The following is a 16,061-nucleotide window of genomic DNA, read 5'->3' on the forward strand; positions in this document are numbered from 1 at the left end:
TGATAGCTTAAGAGTTCACCAGTAGACTGTAAAGCATTCTCTGGCAAAGAGTTGAGACCATTTGCTGTTGATAACTGACACTGTTTTACTGGTGACATATGTACTGGTTTCAATTTTCGTGTATTTAAGAGTTTATTCCTATGCAAAACAGTTTGTAGTAACCTGATATCAAAATAGGAAAGCAAGAATACGGTGACAAGGACTTCATGTAAAAAGTCTTCAGGTTTCTAGCTCTAAATAAGAAAAAGTGGCCAAGTCATTGCTGTGATGTGATGTGATTATCTGACAAAAGCTGAGAATACAAACTTCCTTAATTGAAAACACTCATTAGAAAGAACAGCCACATATGTTCACTTGAAGGAGCAACTGCCACATTAGCTTAGCTGCTTTTTCCTGATATACTGTTAGCTGCCCTTCAGTCTGGGCAGCAATAATCCAAGTGTTACAATGCTGTCTCAGGGTAATGTGACCTGACCTTGATCAATTCAAGAAAGAAAAAACAGTTCATTGTGTAAGCCCATTGGATTGAGTATTCTCTGAGTATAGCAGTCAAGTAGCCTGTTATTTCTGTTGTTGTTCCATCACTGAAAGATTTGCTACATTTTCAGGACTAAAGTTTAGGTTTGTGAGAATGATTTGGGCACCTGCCTAATGGAAATGTATTAGGATGTATTTTATGCAAGTCTTTATTCCTGCACACATGACCAGAAATCTTTTCTCAGCTATCAATGTTTTCCTCTTATCTGGAAATTCTTAGATTTTGTTTTACAGTTACATTTACAGTTCTGAGAGAATTATGTGGAAGTTGTACAGGCACTCACAGTTTTCGCAGCAAGTCTCTCTACATATTTCATGAATAGCCTTTACTGTGGATCATTTGTCACCTTTGTTACATTAGACACTGGGGTTCTTTTTGTGAAATTATATCAGCCTTTTGTGGCAGGCTTAGTAAACCTCTTCAATTTAGAAAAAAAAATAGATTCATGGAAATGTATTTTTAGAGTAATATTTGTTATAATTAAGAGGAGGCACATCTTCAAACAAAGAATTAATTTTTGCACATATGTCTTTGGAAAATCTCTCCTGTTTAGTTTGTGTCCTGGTAGATATTAAAGAGTTATACATAATATTTTATAAAAAAAAAAATCTGTGTATTACTAACCTGTCTGCATATCAAGATGAAACAAAGACTGTGAAGAGATGTGAAAAGAAAGAAAACTTTGCCAAAATTAAAATTTTCTGATCAGATATATCAGAAACTCTACACAAGAAACTACTTACTGATTCTATTCAGTTTGGTTTTGTTGTTCTGACTGTAGATTAGTCTGGCTTTTTCAACATGCCGTCCTGAAAGTGAGAGAAAGGCTTGTTCTCAGAGAGTGACGTGGGCTTGGCAGATGACACACTGTATAAAGGCCCGTCAGTTTCTCCGATCAAAAATGAGCCTAGGTAGTCTTAAGGAAATTTGTAAATGCTCACAAGGAGAGTGTTTAGAAGCTGATTTCACTTGATAATCTATCCCTGTTGGAAGGTACCTGAGAAGAAAACAAACAACATGTTTGAGAAATGGCAGCCCCACAATGTAGTTAGCAATGTAGTCAACAATTTGTTAGATGATCCAGCAAGAGAGATGCACAGGAAATTACTCCTGTCTCCCTCCTGGAGTACATATGACTAGGATAAACAGGGATTCAAAGCAAAGCTTACTGAATAAACTCAAAACTCATGATGCTCTTGCTAAGTTTTACGTCCCTTCCTCCTTCAACTAATTCTACTCAGTTCTCTAAAATGCGGTGTTGCACTGAGTGTCTGTGATATCTTTTACACAGAAGAGAAACATAACCATTCACTTAGATGTAGATAGATAAAAATCTCTTCACTTTGCATTTTAGAATTCACTTATTCTTCCCTTTCTATTTTCATGGACATTTCAGGCTTTAAACTAAGGAAACGGCGCATCACCAATGAGCCTACGGGAGGAACAGGAAACTGCCCTCACTTGCTGGAAGCCATCCCATGTGAGGAGCCCTCCTGCTATGACTGGAGAATCGTGGGGTTGGAGGAGTGCATTCCTGACAATGAGAAGCCATGTGGCACTGGTACACAGGTTCCTATTGTTGTCTGCGTCAACAGTGATGGTAAGATGCTCTTCCCCACAGTCCACAGCAACTAGAGTGAAGATGCTAAAATATAGTCCAAAAGAGTAGCAGTTTTTGTTGTTCTCAGTCCTCAAGACCAAGCTGACTGGAAAAGAGAGAAATGTCTGTTAGTATTGGTTAGGTAGGATAGGCCCTCTGGTTGCTCCTAGGATCAAGCTCCTTCTCCTATATGCTGTACATTTTCAAAAGTTCCCGAAGAGACTTTAAGAAAAGTCAATAGGAGACAGCTATTGCTTTTCAGTAGGTCAGACTCATGCCTGCAATGACTTGACTGAATTTCCTGATGTAATCCTACTAATAAATCAGATCTGCTGAGCCCAAAACCATATAAAGTGTGAGTGAAGTAAGATGTATTGCACTAAGCATAGCTGGAAGAAAAATAATAATGTGTTTATTAAAAAGTATGGTTTGATACTTGTTATGAAGTTGGTTTGACAGTCCAGGCTGTCTTTCTTCTTCAAAAGGTCAGAAAAAATACCATCATTATTCAGTTATCCTCTGTGAGAGAAAACAGATTTTGCATGACACAGTCATGAAAACCTATTTTGAAAGCTGCTTACAAAATACTTTAATCTATGGAAGACTCATGGATTACTGTTGCAAGAATATTCCTTATTAATTCACAATACTACAGTTTAGAGCAGCATATGAATTAAAATCATTGTACTGACTACAGTGTAGTTATGCTAAGAAACTTCTACCTCTCTACAGAGGATTAAGTAAGTGTACACCTCTAATGAGTATTTAACAGCTACACAAAATATTTTGTAGTTAAATTCATCAGAAGTAATAAGAGCTTATTATAGAGAGATTTAAATCTTGAGCTTTCATCCTCAAGAATTTGGGTAATAATTGAGTTTTGGGGCTTAAATTGGAAAAAACAGAGTGTAAGCTTTATTTTTGTGCCTACACCTAAGAGAACTGGGAACCCTTTTTACAGCCCAGACAGAGGTTAGCCTAGAATTACAATATTGAATCTACTACATTTTATGTTCCTTTCCTAAAAAAATCCCTTCACAGTGTAATCAATTCTTGGCAACAACACTAAAAATATTTGAAATTTTGTTTGTATACATTGTCAGGTGAAAAATGGCCTTTTCCTCATAAATTAAAGTTTTCCTTATGTAATTCTGAAATTTTTTCTTTTTTTTTTTTTTTCTTTTTAATAACAACAACAAAAAAATTGTAAACCAAACAATCAAGTGTGTTTTTTTCCCTTACTAGATTTTGTGTAGTTTGGCTTACCTTCAGCTTTGAGGAGTGGTATTTGCTCACTTGTCTAACGTCTGATTAGCCTAATTTCTTCCTAGATTGTAATACGGATGTTTATGTTGACTATAATTTATTGTCACCATAATACATTTGGAGGATGCAACTGAGCTTCTCAACTTTGAGATAAGTTTTATGTGCATGGTATTTTCTATTGTTCTTTTTCAAACTCACAGGATTTGCTCTCTGTACTTCATGGTCTTTTTTGGCAGAAGTGGACTTGTGATTAACTTTACTGACAGTACTAATCTTTGTCTATCTATCTTTCTGACTTATATGGCATTATATATTACTATAATTAGATGGCATTATACATTGCCTATATCAGTAATGCATCCCAAAAGGAGTGAGAAATCAGGCTGTGGCCATGTGCCTATTAGTCTTTAAGATTAAAGAGTTTTGGACACAGAAAACAAACTGCAATTATGGTTTCTTTTGCAAAGGTCTAATCACCCACAAAGATACGTGTTCAATATCTTTGACAGAGTGCAAAAGAAATGGAGAGTAATGCAGTGGATTGCCTTAGCTGTCCCTCAAAATTACTTCCTTCTCTTAGTTAAGATCTTCTGTGATCTTCACCAGTAATACTAAGTGACTTTTCCTTGGATCTCTCCTGAGAAAGATTAGCATGATACAGTAGAAGCAAATTGTGAAGTAAGGAACCACCAACCTCAGTAACTCCCATCTAGTACTCCGGCCTCCAACCCTGGCATGTGTAAACTTCTTCATCAAATGCTTCTTGTGGGCACCCACATTCTGCTCTGCAAAATGTAGGAGAGCAGCACCTTGCAATCAGGCAGGTTTTACATCAAGCCCTACAACTGCAAGGTAGTTTGCAGTAAAATAAAGTTTGGAGAATGTTACTCTTCCATTGTCTGAACATCATGATTTAAATTAATCATAATATGAAATTTGTGATACTCAGTGTTCTTTGAGCACTTCTTGGAGAAGACTGCATTGACTGTCAGTTGAGGACTGTGTTTCAATTAATGGGATAATTTGTGTGATAATCGCATGTCATAATTTTGGCACACAGGTAACTTCTTTCAGTTTTACGAGTAAAAATTACTGTGAAGGGAAACGACATGTGGAAAGAATTAATTCTTGACTGATTTTGCTGTGTTACTTCATCTGAACTAATCTTTACTTAACAATACCCTCTTCAGTATTTTCAAGAGTTGGTTTTGTTTTGCTTTGGTTTTTAGTTCATATGAATTAATTAGCCAGTCTTAAATCAGTGCCTGGATAGGAGAGGTTGAATCAAAGGGACTTAAGCATTGTGTACTGTAAATATACTGCTTTATCAAAAGATAAACCCCATGCTGATGAGTATCTTTTCTTTCTTTTGACTGTTGTATCATTATATATGTTTAAAGGATAATTAGTTGGGATAACATGTCTTGACCTGGGTGTTTTACTTTGCAATTAGAATCAAGTAACAGTGTTTGTGAGATTGTTTTATATAATTGGAATGAGCTTCTCTCTTCCATTTGGTGTAAAGATAAGAGTCATTACAGCCTTTGAGACAATAGCAAACAACAGATTATCCTCCTGTGTTGTTGCTGGAGGCTTATGATTGTCATTCTCTTTCCACAGCGGATTGCAGTAATCAGAATTTTCATTCAGGCTGAAAAAATATGACAGTTAGTACCCTAGGTTGTCATGGTAGAGGCTATAATGAACTTTGATGTGTTTTATTATATAAATGGAACTTCAGCCTTTTATTGTGTAAAGAACCTTTTCAGAATAAATATTCTTAGTCTTCCAGGAAATTTTACAAAAGAGCTCCTTTCTGTGAAAAAACCTTTCAGTTGTGGAAACTCCAATACTAGGCAGAAACTGATCAGAATTCCTCTATTATATACATTATTTAATAATTAGAGACACACTACAGATCAACTTTTGCTAATGATAGAACAACATTTTTTAGTAAATCATAATTCATCTATTTATATATTTATGCAGTATATATAAGGCATACTTTTATGCATACAGAAAGCTATGTACATATTATTTATGATTAAGTCCTTTAATGTAGTTCAGAAGAGTGATTTTACAACAGATGAATTATCCCTATTTCTCTGTAGCTATGGAAATCTATGAAGAATACCATTTCAAAAATATTTCTGTACTAAAAACTCAGTCTATTGTAGGATAGCTGACCACCTCTCCACTCCATAACAGATACATTAGTGCTATTTATATGTAAATAGGGCAAAATAATTTCTGACATAAAAGTTTGCAAAACTATCTACTGCCGAAAAATGCCTACAAAATGCTGGTTCATGCATTACGCTTTTTTTAGGTTTTTACCTTTGTGCCAAACTCTGCAACACAGGTGCCACAGGGGCCATGGCATTAGCAATGTTCTTCTGACCCTCAGACAGTAGACTGAAATTACTTGCTCATTTTGTAGGAACATTTAGATAATAAATTGCCTTACAACCTTTATATTATACTGGGCTTTGTACCATTGCATGTATTAGTCTGGATAAAACAGATCTTGCTTTTGAAGGGTAAATTTCTTCCAGACCTTCTTCGAATTCACTAATTGTTGGATTACATTTAGCTCCACAGGGGAAAAGAATGGACTCAGTGCCATCTCCTGCCTCACAGCTGTGAGAGGTGACGAGCCTTAGAAGAGGGAGCCATGGCAACAGCAAAGCTCTTTGTGTACAGGCAAATTCCTGCAACTCTTTGAAGTAGCAAAATTGTTCCTGAAGTATGCTAGGCATAGATACATGCTGACATAGATGAGTGCCACAAGTTCTCTTCTGGCACCTGGACATACGTGGGTGACGCAGGTCTGGTCTTCTTGAGACTGGAGCATGAATTTAAACCATGGTGTTGGTAGTTAATGAGAAGATATAGAGGGTAAAAAAAGACTGTTTTGTTAAGACACTCAGATGTTAGCATTTCAAATGGATTAGTTCAGCTACTTTGTGTGTAGTTACTCAAACACTGTACTGTCCAAAATGGAACTGTGTGCATTTCCTTTACCTGTGCTTATTCTCAGCTAGTGTGACTGACTGAAGACTGTGTAGTTCAGCTATAAGACAATCCTATAGGATTTAATTGCTTTTTTGTTTTCCTCTAGACTTAGAAATCTTTATTTCTGTAATATTTCTTGTCTTCTTTTTATTGAGTTTTAATTTGAAGAAAAGCTTATAAAACTTCTTCATGTAGTTTAAATTTTCTTCTATAGTTTTCTGATCAACATCTGTATTTAGTTTCTTAATTTTTAGCTCATGGCATTACATCTTCTTACAGTAGGCATCTAATTAAATATATAGAATAAACTGGGAAAAAACTGAAGATTGTCTTGTGCAACAATTTTCACTTAAAATATTTTGACTAGTTTAAAAATGGGCTCTTTCTATATATTTATGGTTTGAGTCAAATACATGCTAAAGGAATAGTTTCTGGTCTTCATTAATTTTTATAATGGAAAACGATAGGAGAATAAATGGAAGCTTTATATGTCTGCCCAGGTATAAAGAATCTGCTTTTGCCCTTTCTATTGTGTGGCTATATGTATTGAATGAAGAAACCACCAGACTGGTTGGACTTTTTAATGATTATTTAGAAAGAAAATATCTACTTTGTGTCACTTTATGACTTAGTTCTTTAAAAAGAATGAAGAGCCAGATTGGAATTCGAATTACATTGAATTATTGAGTTAATCCTGTAAGAGAACCCAGATCAAAATCTGGCCAATGCTCAGCAGTCAATTAGTAGAAAAATACAGTAGCTCATGACAGTTTATTTCGGCACATACTGCCTTATGCTTACAGGAACTTGGTTATATAGGCATTAGTCATCCCATTTCCCAATATTAATTTCCGAGCTACTGTCATTACAGAATTGATTTGAACTGTTCTTTTCTGTCTGACAGCTTTTAGGTTGACCATCTGAGGCATTTAAATCAAATGTGAGGTGCACACTTTGGTCTTCACTGTAAATGCATAGGATATTAAATTTATAACCCGGTCCTTTCTTTCCTTTGATTTGTCTAGTTACGTAAAAACTATTGAGTATGTTGAATGGATGTTTGTTATAGGTAAGAATTTGTTACTGACAGTAAAACAGAGTCAGTTTAAAGGACCTTAAAATTGATATTCTCAGGCCATGACATTTCAGAGCATTGGACTTGTAAGGCATTTCTTTTTAACAAGATTTGCTTTATTTAGTATAAAGGAATATAAGGAAAAAACAGTGCACACTATTGCTTAAACTATACCATTTCAGTTCTCTGAGAAGTTTGATAATTGATAATTCTTCTGTCAGTAAAGAGTCACATCTAATATATCATACTAATTCCTTTCTGCCTCTCATCTTGACACTAGGAAAGTGGATATTTTCCTATTAAGTTCCACAAAAGAACAGGTGTTTTTAGTGTTTGTATAACATTAAGTGATTTCATTATATAGGATGGCTTAAATACATCACTTGCTTTCTGAGTGTCTTTAATAGTTGGCCTGGAATGTGATGTGATTATTTCCATTAAAGGGATAAATAAAACAAAGCCAGAGTTTCATCTGCGTTGTGCAATAAACAAGTATCATTTATGACAGTGCGATAGACCCTTGTTTCCAATTTATCACATTTTTGAAGACAGAGTTGGTATGGGCAATGCCTGCAGAGACATTAATGTTCATAAAGAATATAATTAAGTTAAAAATAGGTGGGCTAACTCAATTACCAAAATCTTTTTCTTTTGTCATAGATCATAATTAGACACTCGAGTCAGATGGGTTCACTGAGTTTTGGCATGTTTACTTCTGAAAGGTACTATAACATCTTTGCAGAGAAGCTGTACTGGTGTACTTAAAATTTATTGGACATCTAGGAGTAGAAGTTGTCCTAGTGTGAAGTACAAATACTCGTGAAATATACCACAGAGAGTGCAATTACCTGTTTCATATTATGTATGCTCTTAGTAACCTACTTTAGTTTTGATAGCACAACCAGATGGAAAAGTAAGATATTGCAAGAACTGCTTGTAGTAGCAACGGGCAAATTAGGAGAGGAGAGATTTTGATGTATAAATTTTTATTTACATAGCAACCTGTAAAGCAGGAACCCAGTCCTGATTAGAATCCAAGCTTCCTCATAATAATAATGATACAGAGGGTCATAACTGTAGATACATTTCAAAGCACTGGTTTTGTTTTTAGGAAGGTCAGTTTAATGCTTTACAATCTTTCCATTTGTTACTTCAAATTATGCTGTTATGAAACAAAGGTGTTTATGGACTTACGGATGGGTTGTAAAACTGGATTTATAGACACAGTATTGAATTTCCTTGGGTTTGTATTTGTGTGTTTGATGGGAGTCAATTTTCCATCTGAGAGAAAAAAGGTTTTACAGACCTATTTATGTTTTCTGACAACCTGCATGCTAATGGTAAATTTTCTTAAGAAATGTTATCAAACTTCAGAACTGTGAAACTAGTGTTTTCATAAATAGTGACAATTAAAATATCTTCATTAGCCAGTCACATTGAGCCAGAAAAATAGGGATTTTATTCTCAATACTTCCAGCCTTAAGCAGCTCATTGTCTGACCTTTCTTTCAGATCATAATTTGTGTTGAGTCCCGATTAATGTAAAACCACTCTTATCTGCCAAGAAATATTTGATTTCACGAGTGTTCCAGTGGGAGCTTAAAGAGGCTTGAGATAATCTGTGTCATTTTGCAATTCTTGTAACTCCTGTGCACTCCACAAGCACCATCTCTACCAAATACTTAAGAAAACTTCAGATGAAGAGTAAAACGTACTCCGCCCCAATGATTACTTCAAATCAGAGCAAACAACTGAGGATTTAACTTTCTCCAGTGTTCCCAGTCATCTGTTCTGGATTTTGGGGTGCAAGTACCTTTTGCAGGTTTTCAGCTACATAGAATCACAGATCTGTTGCAGAGGGAAAATAATAGATTTGTACCTGGGATTTGGTGAAAAGGTGGGTGGAAGACAAGAGGAAGAAGTTGATACTGACCAAGCAATGAGGTTAAGAACTGTGGAAAGGTAGGATTTGACCCTTATTTCTGCCAGAACACTTTACTGAGAGCAAGTAAGGAACTCAAAGGAAGCTGCAAAATTTCTCTACGTGACAGGGATTAGGGGGAGGGTTCAGTTTGGGGACGGTCAGCCCACTGGGGATTTGACAAGCAGTTGGAGGGAACTTGGCAGAGCTGGGTGAAAGGGACAGTCAGTTGACAGACTGGAATTAGTGTCTGGAGAAAATTCGGCCGGATAAGAAGCCAGAGAAGGGGAGGAAGGAAGGAAATTAATCACTTTTGGAACTGGAACACAGCATGCTGTAGTATAGTCTGCTCCTGCTTTTGTCCTGTGACATCACCCTGCAGAGCAGTAAGTGTCCAAAGTCAATGCAACACCCATGGCTGAAGTACTGTTTTTCATTTGGTTTCATTTTTAAACCAGAAAATTGGAAATAAATATTATGTCAAAAATAAGTATTTTAGGTTGCAAAGCCAAGACCTCAAACATTAGGAAGTTAAGGTAGGTTGTCTGGTTCATATGTAGAATGTATCAGATGGAAGTCTTTAATTATTTAATTGTGTCTATGTGACATTTTCCCCACAGAACCTGCTACTTATTTGTGAAACGTATGTATCTGCTTTGGGGATTAAGTGGCTTTTTGTGGTAATGAATGCTTTGTCTTTGAGACAACTAGCCTTACTTGTCTCCTTCTTCAGGGTTTAATTTTGCTTTGCATTTGTTCAGCATCAGCAAAACGTAAATAATACTGGCCTATTACATCTTAAGTGTTCTGAAAATGCAAGTATTAATGGGCGTCTGATTGCCATGATGGAAAGATCTTAGGAAAATTACCAATTCTGTTTTAATAACACTTTTAATTAATGTGTGGTAAATAAAACATAGGCTCATGCCTTGAACAAAGAGAATAAAACTAAAAATACCAAAGAGCTCCTCATTAAGGAGTTCCCAATCTGTGAACTGAAGGAGGAAGGGACCCAGTGGAAAAATAATAAGCATGTGATTATGCGATTGAAAAACCCTATATTACAAAGGCACCTTTAATTCTGGCATTTACTGCTGTTTGATCTCTTGATAAAATTTTGGGGGTAATTTATGGATTAGCTATATAAATCTTGCCCTAGGAATTAACAGATGTTTGGTTTTAATTTTACTAATTTGAGACATCCTTTATTGGTACTGATATTATTTTATAAATAGAAAATTGCTGTGTTAGTCTTTGCCAGTGAAAATACATGAAGTAGGAACTATATCATATATCTTGTTCTGAATGTCTCAGAATGGACTTTTTTTTAAGATGGGAAAAAGAAGAATAACGCTAGCTAGAAGCTTCTTAAGTCTTGTGGGAGGCTTCTAGAAGATCTGTGATGTCCTTCTAGTAGGGGAAGGGGCTCTTATTTCTATGGTACAGCAAATTTTTCTGAGTAGGTTCAAATCTGCAGTGACATCTGTCAGATTTCTGTGACTTTAGGATGTTAGCTTGTATAACTTATTAACGAAGTAGAAAATTTATAAGGTCACTATACTTGCAGATGTGTTCCTGCTACTTTCGGTTTTGTTGCATGACTATTTTGTTGTATTTCCTCAATTTAGCATAGGTTATTCTTATAAATAGTGGTATTTACTGCTGATTGCTTTCCTGAGAGCTCTTCGTCTGAAACCATATACAGAGAGGCTGGGAGAAAGCGAAAGTCAAAAGGATAGGTTAGTTTTAGTCTTCTGGAGAGGAATCAGTTATGAAAACGTTTCCAAAGGACAAGATTAATTTGCAGTCTGAGCTCCCTAAAGGCATGCTGTGTCTTTCACTTGTAATTATGAGAAGATATTCATTGCAAGATGGATAAAATTATGTTCTCCAAAGACTGCATTTTATCTGCCAGTAGTAGGACACGGAAAGAAGCATCCATGAAGTTAATTATAAAACTGTTTCTCAGAAATATGTAAACATGACAGTGGCAGTGATCTCTTTTACACCTCTTGGGTCCTGTGTTTTAACTGTGATTGAATTCAGCTGTCAGATTACATACAGAGTGACAACTCTTTACTAGCTGCAGCTGGATGAATAATGCAAAGACAATGTTTGCAATCATCTTTTACTATATAAAATAATTCTTCTTATTCTTTAAAAGTCCTTTTGAGTTACAGGTGTATTTGTGTGGCAAGAGGTATCACAGATATTTGTGAATATATAGCTGTAAACTTGCTTCAAATTCACTTTATAGTAGTGAAATATTAGATAATTGACATACTGAAGAATTAATCTAATATTCTGTCAGCTGCATGCCATTAGTCATTCTCTTCAGCTGTGAGTTATGCTCTTGCATTAAAGAGAGGAATAACATTAAAATGTTGGTGGCCAAATTCCAGGAAAATACTTGGTAATGAAACTGCAGTGCTGGAGTATTTATGAATCAATTTGTGATGCAACTTTGTGAACTTCTGAGCTTAAATGTATTAGTTATCCTTCAAAACTCATATTTATGCAGAAAATGAGAAGGATGAAGTTCATGAAATTCATGGCTATTCAGTGTCTCTCGAAAACTAGGCCATTTAAGGTAGCTGCTTAAAATATACAGGTTATTAGGGATTTGTTGAAAAGATTGACTGTGGAGAGCACTGTCATTCTAGTGACGTTAATGGAGCTGTCACATTGTTTTCATGCTACTGTTTTTGTAATCTTGCCCATTATTTCCTTTTTATGCTTCTATTCCTTATTCATATCCCTGAATGTTAATCTAGTTCAGATCAACACATCAGAATTATAATTTCTAATCGTACTTGTTTGAAATCTCTGACATTCCATTGCCCTTCCTGGACTAGTTCTCCTCTTAACTTTTGCTTATTGGAGAGGAAAGAGAAAAGTCTAAAATAACAGTTACAATAAAATACCTGTGAAACATTTTTAAAGTTATAACGCTCTACTTGTCCATATCTGATGAGTTTAAAAATTTGATGAGAATATCTGGTAGTGAAAAAATAGTAATATAATTCCCCATATTTAACAAAACTTCTTGTTTTCTAAATAATCAAAAAGGCATAGTGAAGTGCTAAAATAGAAGCATATGGTGTTTTCAAATCCCTGTATTTTAAATCCTATTTCCAATGCTCAAAATTACACTGCAAATATTTCTAAAGTCTGTCAAAGGAATTTTTTTAATTTTTAAATACAACTGCATCTGTAATATTTTACAAAAAAATGCAAATGTCTTGTTTGGGAAGGGCTTACGAGACTGTCCAGTTGGTCTTAGGATCAGCTGTATCTCTTTAAGGTGAGTTGGTGCTTTTGCCAAGTGTTCTTAGGAACACACTGTGAATTTTCAAGTGATCTTATCCTCCAGATTTGCACTGTGACTTCTTGTTTCCTTATGACTCTGTCAGCACTTTTCCCGTCTTTCCCCATTCTGCTTAAAATGGCCTGTTGGTCTGACATATTGATCCCACTTGGTCCCATGACTAGTATTGATTTTATTCTCAATGGGACCATAGCCTTTCATCAAACTTACTTTTTCTTTCATAGCAAAATGACATTTGATTAGCTTATTTGACACTAGAAGGCAAGTGCACTTGGTTATGATCAATGCACTTGTATTCTCTGTTCCTTATCATTCTCAGTAAGACTACATTAGCAAATGAACCATGAAAATATTTCAACCACCTGTCAAGCAGTAGGAAAATCTTACTCCTGTTGTTAGACAACGTGTAGGTGCTCTTCTTAGCTCTTTATTAGAAATACTGGGCTACTATTCCTGTGGTACTTGTCTACTACAGCATAAAGTACAGCAGATTTTTGGCTAAAGGCAGATCATGTTTCTGGTTTTGTTTACTTTGTCTTGTCTGCATGGAGACAGGAAAGTTCATAGAATCATAGAATGTTCTAGGTTGGAAGAGACTTTAAAGATCATCTAATTCCAACCCCCTTCCACGGGCAGTGACACCTTCCTTTAGACCAAGTTGCTCAAAACCCCATCCAGCCTGGCCTCGAACACTTCGAGGAATGGGGCATCCACAACTTCACTGTTCCAGTGCTTCACCACTCTCATGGTGAAGAAAGTTGATCCAAATTAGCTGCAGAAATGGTGTTAATAAAACTATATTAAATGTGTATCTGAATCCTCTTATTCAGATTTAAGGTGGCCTTAATTCTATTTATTAATGATTTTCTCTTTCATTCTGCATAACGATAGCCATACAAACTGCTAATACAGTTTAACTAATCTTCTTCAAAGTCCCATTTTAATTAATTTGGATTAATTCTTCAGTATTCCTATCAGTCTTTTTCACTGACACATTATCACTAATAGTTCAGATAGAGCCTCTTTCATGCTGGTGGATATTTAGTGGTGTCAGAAGTAGTGCGAATTCAAAGATGGTATCATCTGCAAGAAGTTTTCCAGTAGTCTTTGATGTGTAATACAAAATATGCACTCAGTAATTTATAGTGTTTTGTCATAGATAAAAAAACTGTGTTACCTTTTAAGGCATAGTTAGTGCTGCAAGACACCCTCAGTGTGCCTCTGTGTATAGTGAAGGAAATGACCGCATGTATATATGTATGTATATATCTTTTCTAATTGGTAACTTCATAGGTAGCCAAGTGATTACTGTATACTTGGGGGAACAGATACTGTGGCTGCCATCATGACTACCACTTACAAAATTATGTAAATAAATACAGGGAGAATTTTGTCCATATTTTCTAGGTGAAATGCGTGTAATTTAGTTTTTCAACTTGAGTAAATCTAGAAAAGAGTAGTGAAAAATAAGAGACAGTTTAAAGGAATAAGAGGTAAAGTTTGAAAATGAACACCACAAAATGCTCCTCTTTTTAAGATGACAAGGAAAGCAGAACAGTTTCTTCCACTGTTCTCATTCTCATCAGGAATTGAAGCATAAAGAAGAAATTTGCACTTGAATGGAAAAAAAAGTTAGGTTTTTTGTTTGCTTGTTAGATTTTTCTCCTCCCACCCCCCTCCAAATACCTCAGGTTATTGTATATTTCTGAGTTAACATAGTTATGGAATATTATTTTTTCCTACTGTTGTTTAATCTGGCCAAATGACACCACATTGTACATCAAAAAAATATTATTTAGATTAAGAAATACTATTCCTTTCCCTGTTTTTATTTCCCTCTTTCACATTTAGACTGTATCTACATGACTGTAATCCTGATCAATGACTCTAATATAAAGGGAGGTACATATGTTCTTCTGTTACCAGACATGAAAATGATATTACTGAAAGCATTAATATCATATCTGAAGGTGTGAGTTCATTACTTTTAACCAGTTACATCCAATGAACATACAAATATGTTTCCCATATGAAGTAATTTTAGCAAGAAAAAAAATCTTTATGTTCTTAATTTTTGTTTCAGAGTTGTGCCTTTATTGCTGAATTTTTTCAAAGTAAGGAGTGTTATTTTGAGTTGGATTATCCCTGTAACTCTTTTGCATGTGGTGCAAAGCCTTACCTCTCACTTAGTCCATTTAAGGAACACAGAACTGGATTTCTTAGTAGTGACTCACTTTTCTTGAAATTCGCATTATTGACATTTTTTATGAGCTTAAGGACAGGGAATAAGTTTTGGAACCAGAATTGTCTTACCTCTGTGGCAGAGTGTCTTTCACATCTTTTTAGCTTTCCTATAAACTACTCACAGGGGTTAACTTGCTTCTACATTCTTCCAACATAGCTGCTAAGAAGCTGTTTTGTGACGAATGTTAACAAACACATGCTACTGTTGAAGTTATAGCTGAGGTGTACTGGTAGCGTTTACTAGTTTGGTTAAAGAGGAGGAGCAGAAGTGCTCAAGTACTATTGTTGGAATTAGCCTGAATGTGTGAGTTCTTGAAGCTGACATATTCTCACTTGCCAAAATGTCTTTTCCCACAAGGTGAATACATGGGGAAAATTGCACAGAGTCATCAACAAAAAGTTTTTGCTTGTAAAGCATCTTTCCTCTCATTAGGGAATAGAAGAATCTTTTTTAAAAAATAAGGTCTTTTTTTCTTAAGTGTATTGAGATGCTGTTATCCTTAATTTGATAAACACTGAATATGGTGGGCTTCCAAGCTCTGCCTATTTTCATTTTGTATAGTATTAGTTCTTGCCATTATTGGTCACTTTTTGTCACAAATGCTTGCTTTAAAAAAAAAAAAAAAAAAAAGCTAAAACCACATTTTAAAAATTAAGATTACATTTTAAAAAGGCATTGATATCTCCAGGATTTACATAGTGAAAGGGGAGTAGTCAGTGCCCTTTTCCATATGGCACTGGTGTGTTCAGTCATGGTAAATGTGTAAATAAGATGGAAGTATATGTGCTAATGCTGGCAACTTTCTTGTTTTAAGAGAAAAATCCATCTGTGTTTGTGAGATTCATGATGTTTTGTTTTGTTTTGTTTTTTTTAATAAGTGGCTAAAGTATCATGTCTATAATTTTTCTTTTGGTAAGGAATAGACTGTATGATACTACTTGAAATTCTACACTGAAACCAAAACCGCAGTAAGTTTTCACACACAAATCAACAAATAGTTTATGATCCTACAGTGTTTTCATATCAATAAATTATTAGACAAACTTTCTTTTCTGCATAATGAACAGATGTGAG

General features: G+C 35.2%; 1 protein-coding gene across 1 annotated transcript in view; it reads left to right on the plus strand.

Annotated features, from left to right (window-relative positions):
- The window catches only part of THSD7A (thrombospondin type 1 domain containing 7A), a 281,443-nt gene that overhangs the window by 183,192 nt on the left and 82,190 nt on the right, over positions 1-16,061 (plus strand). Inside the window, exon 8 of the mRNA XM_065832371.2 lies at positions 1,935-2,138. Coding sequence (XP_065688443.1) covers positions 1,935-2,138 — 204 coding nt within the window. The remainder of the gene's footprint in view (positions 1-1,934; positions 2,139-16,061) is intronic.

This window comes from Patagioenas fasciata, chromosome 2 (assembly GCF_037038585.1).
Source record: "Patagioenas fasciata isolate bPatFas1 chromosome 2, bPatFas1.hap1, whole genome shotgun sequence".
NCBI classification, from domain to species: Eukaryota; Metazoa; Chordata; class Aves; order Columbiformes; family Columbidae; genus Patagioenas; species Patagioenas fasciata.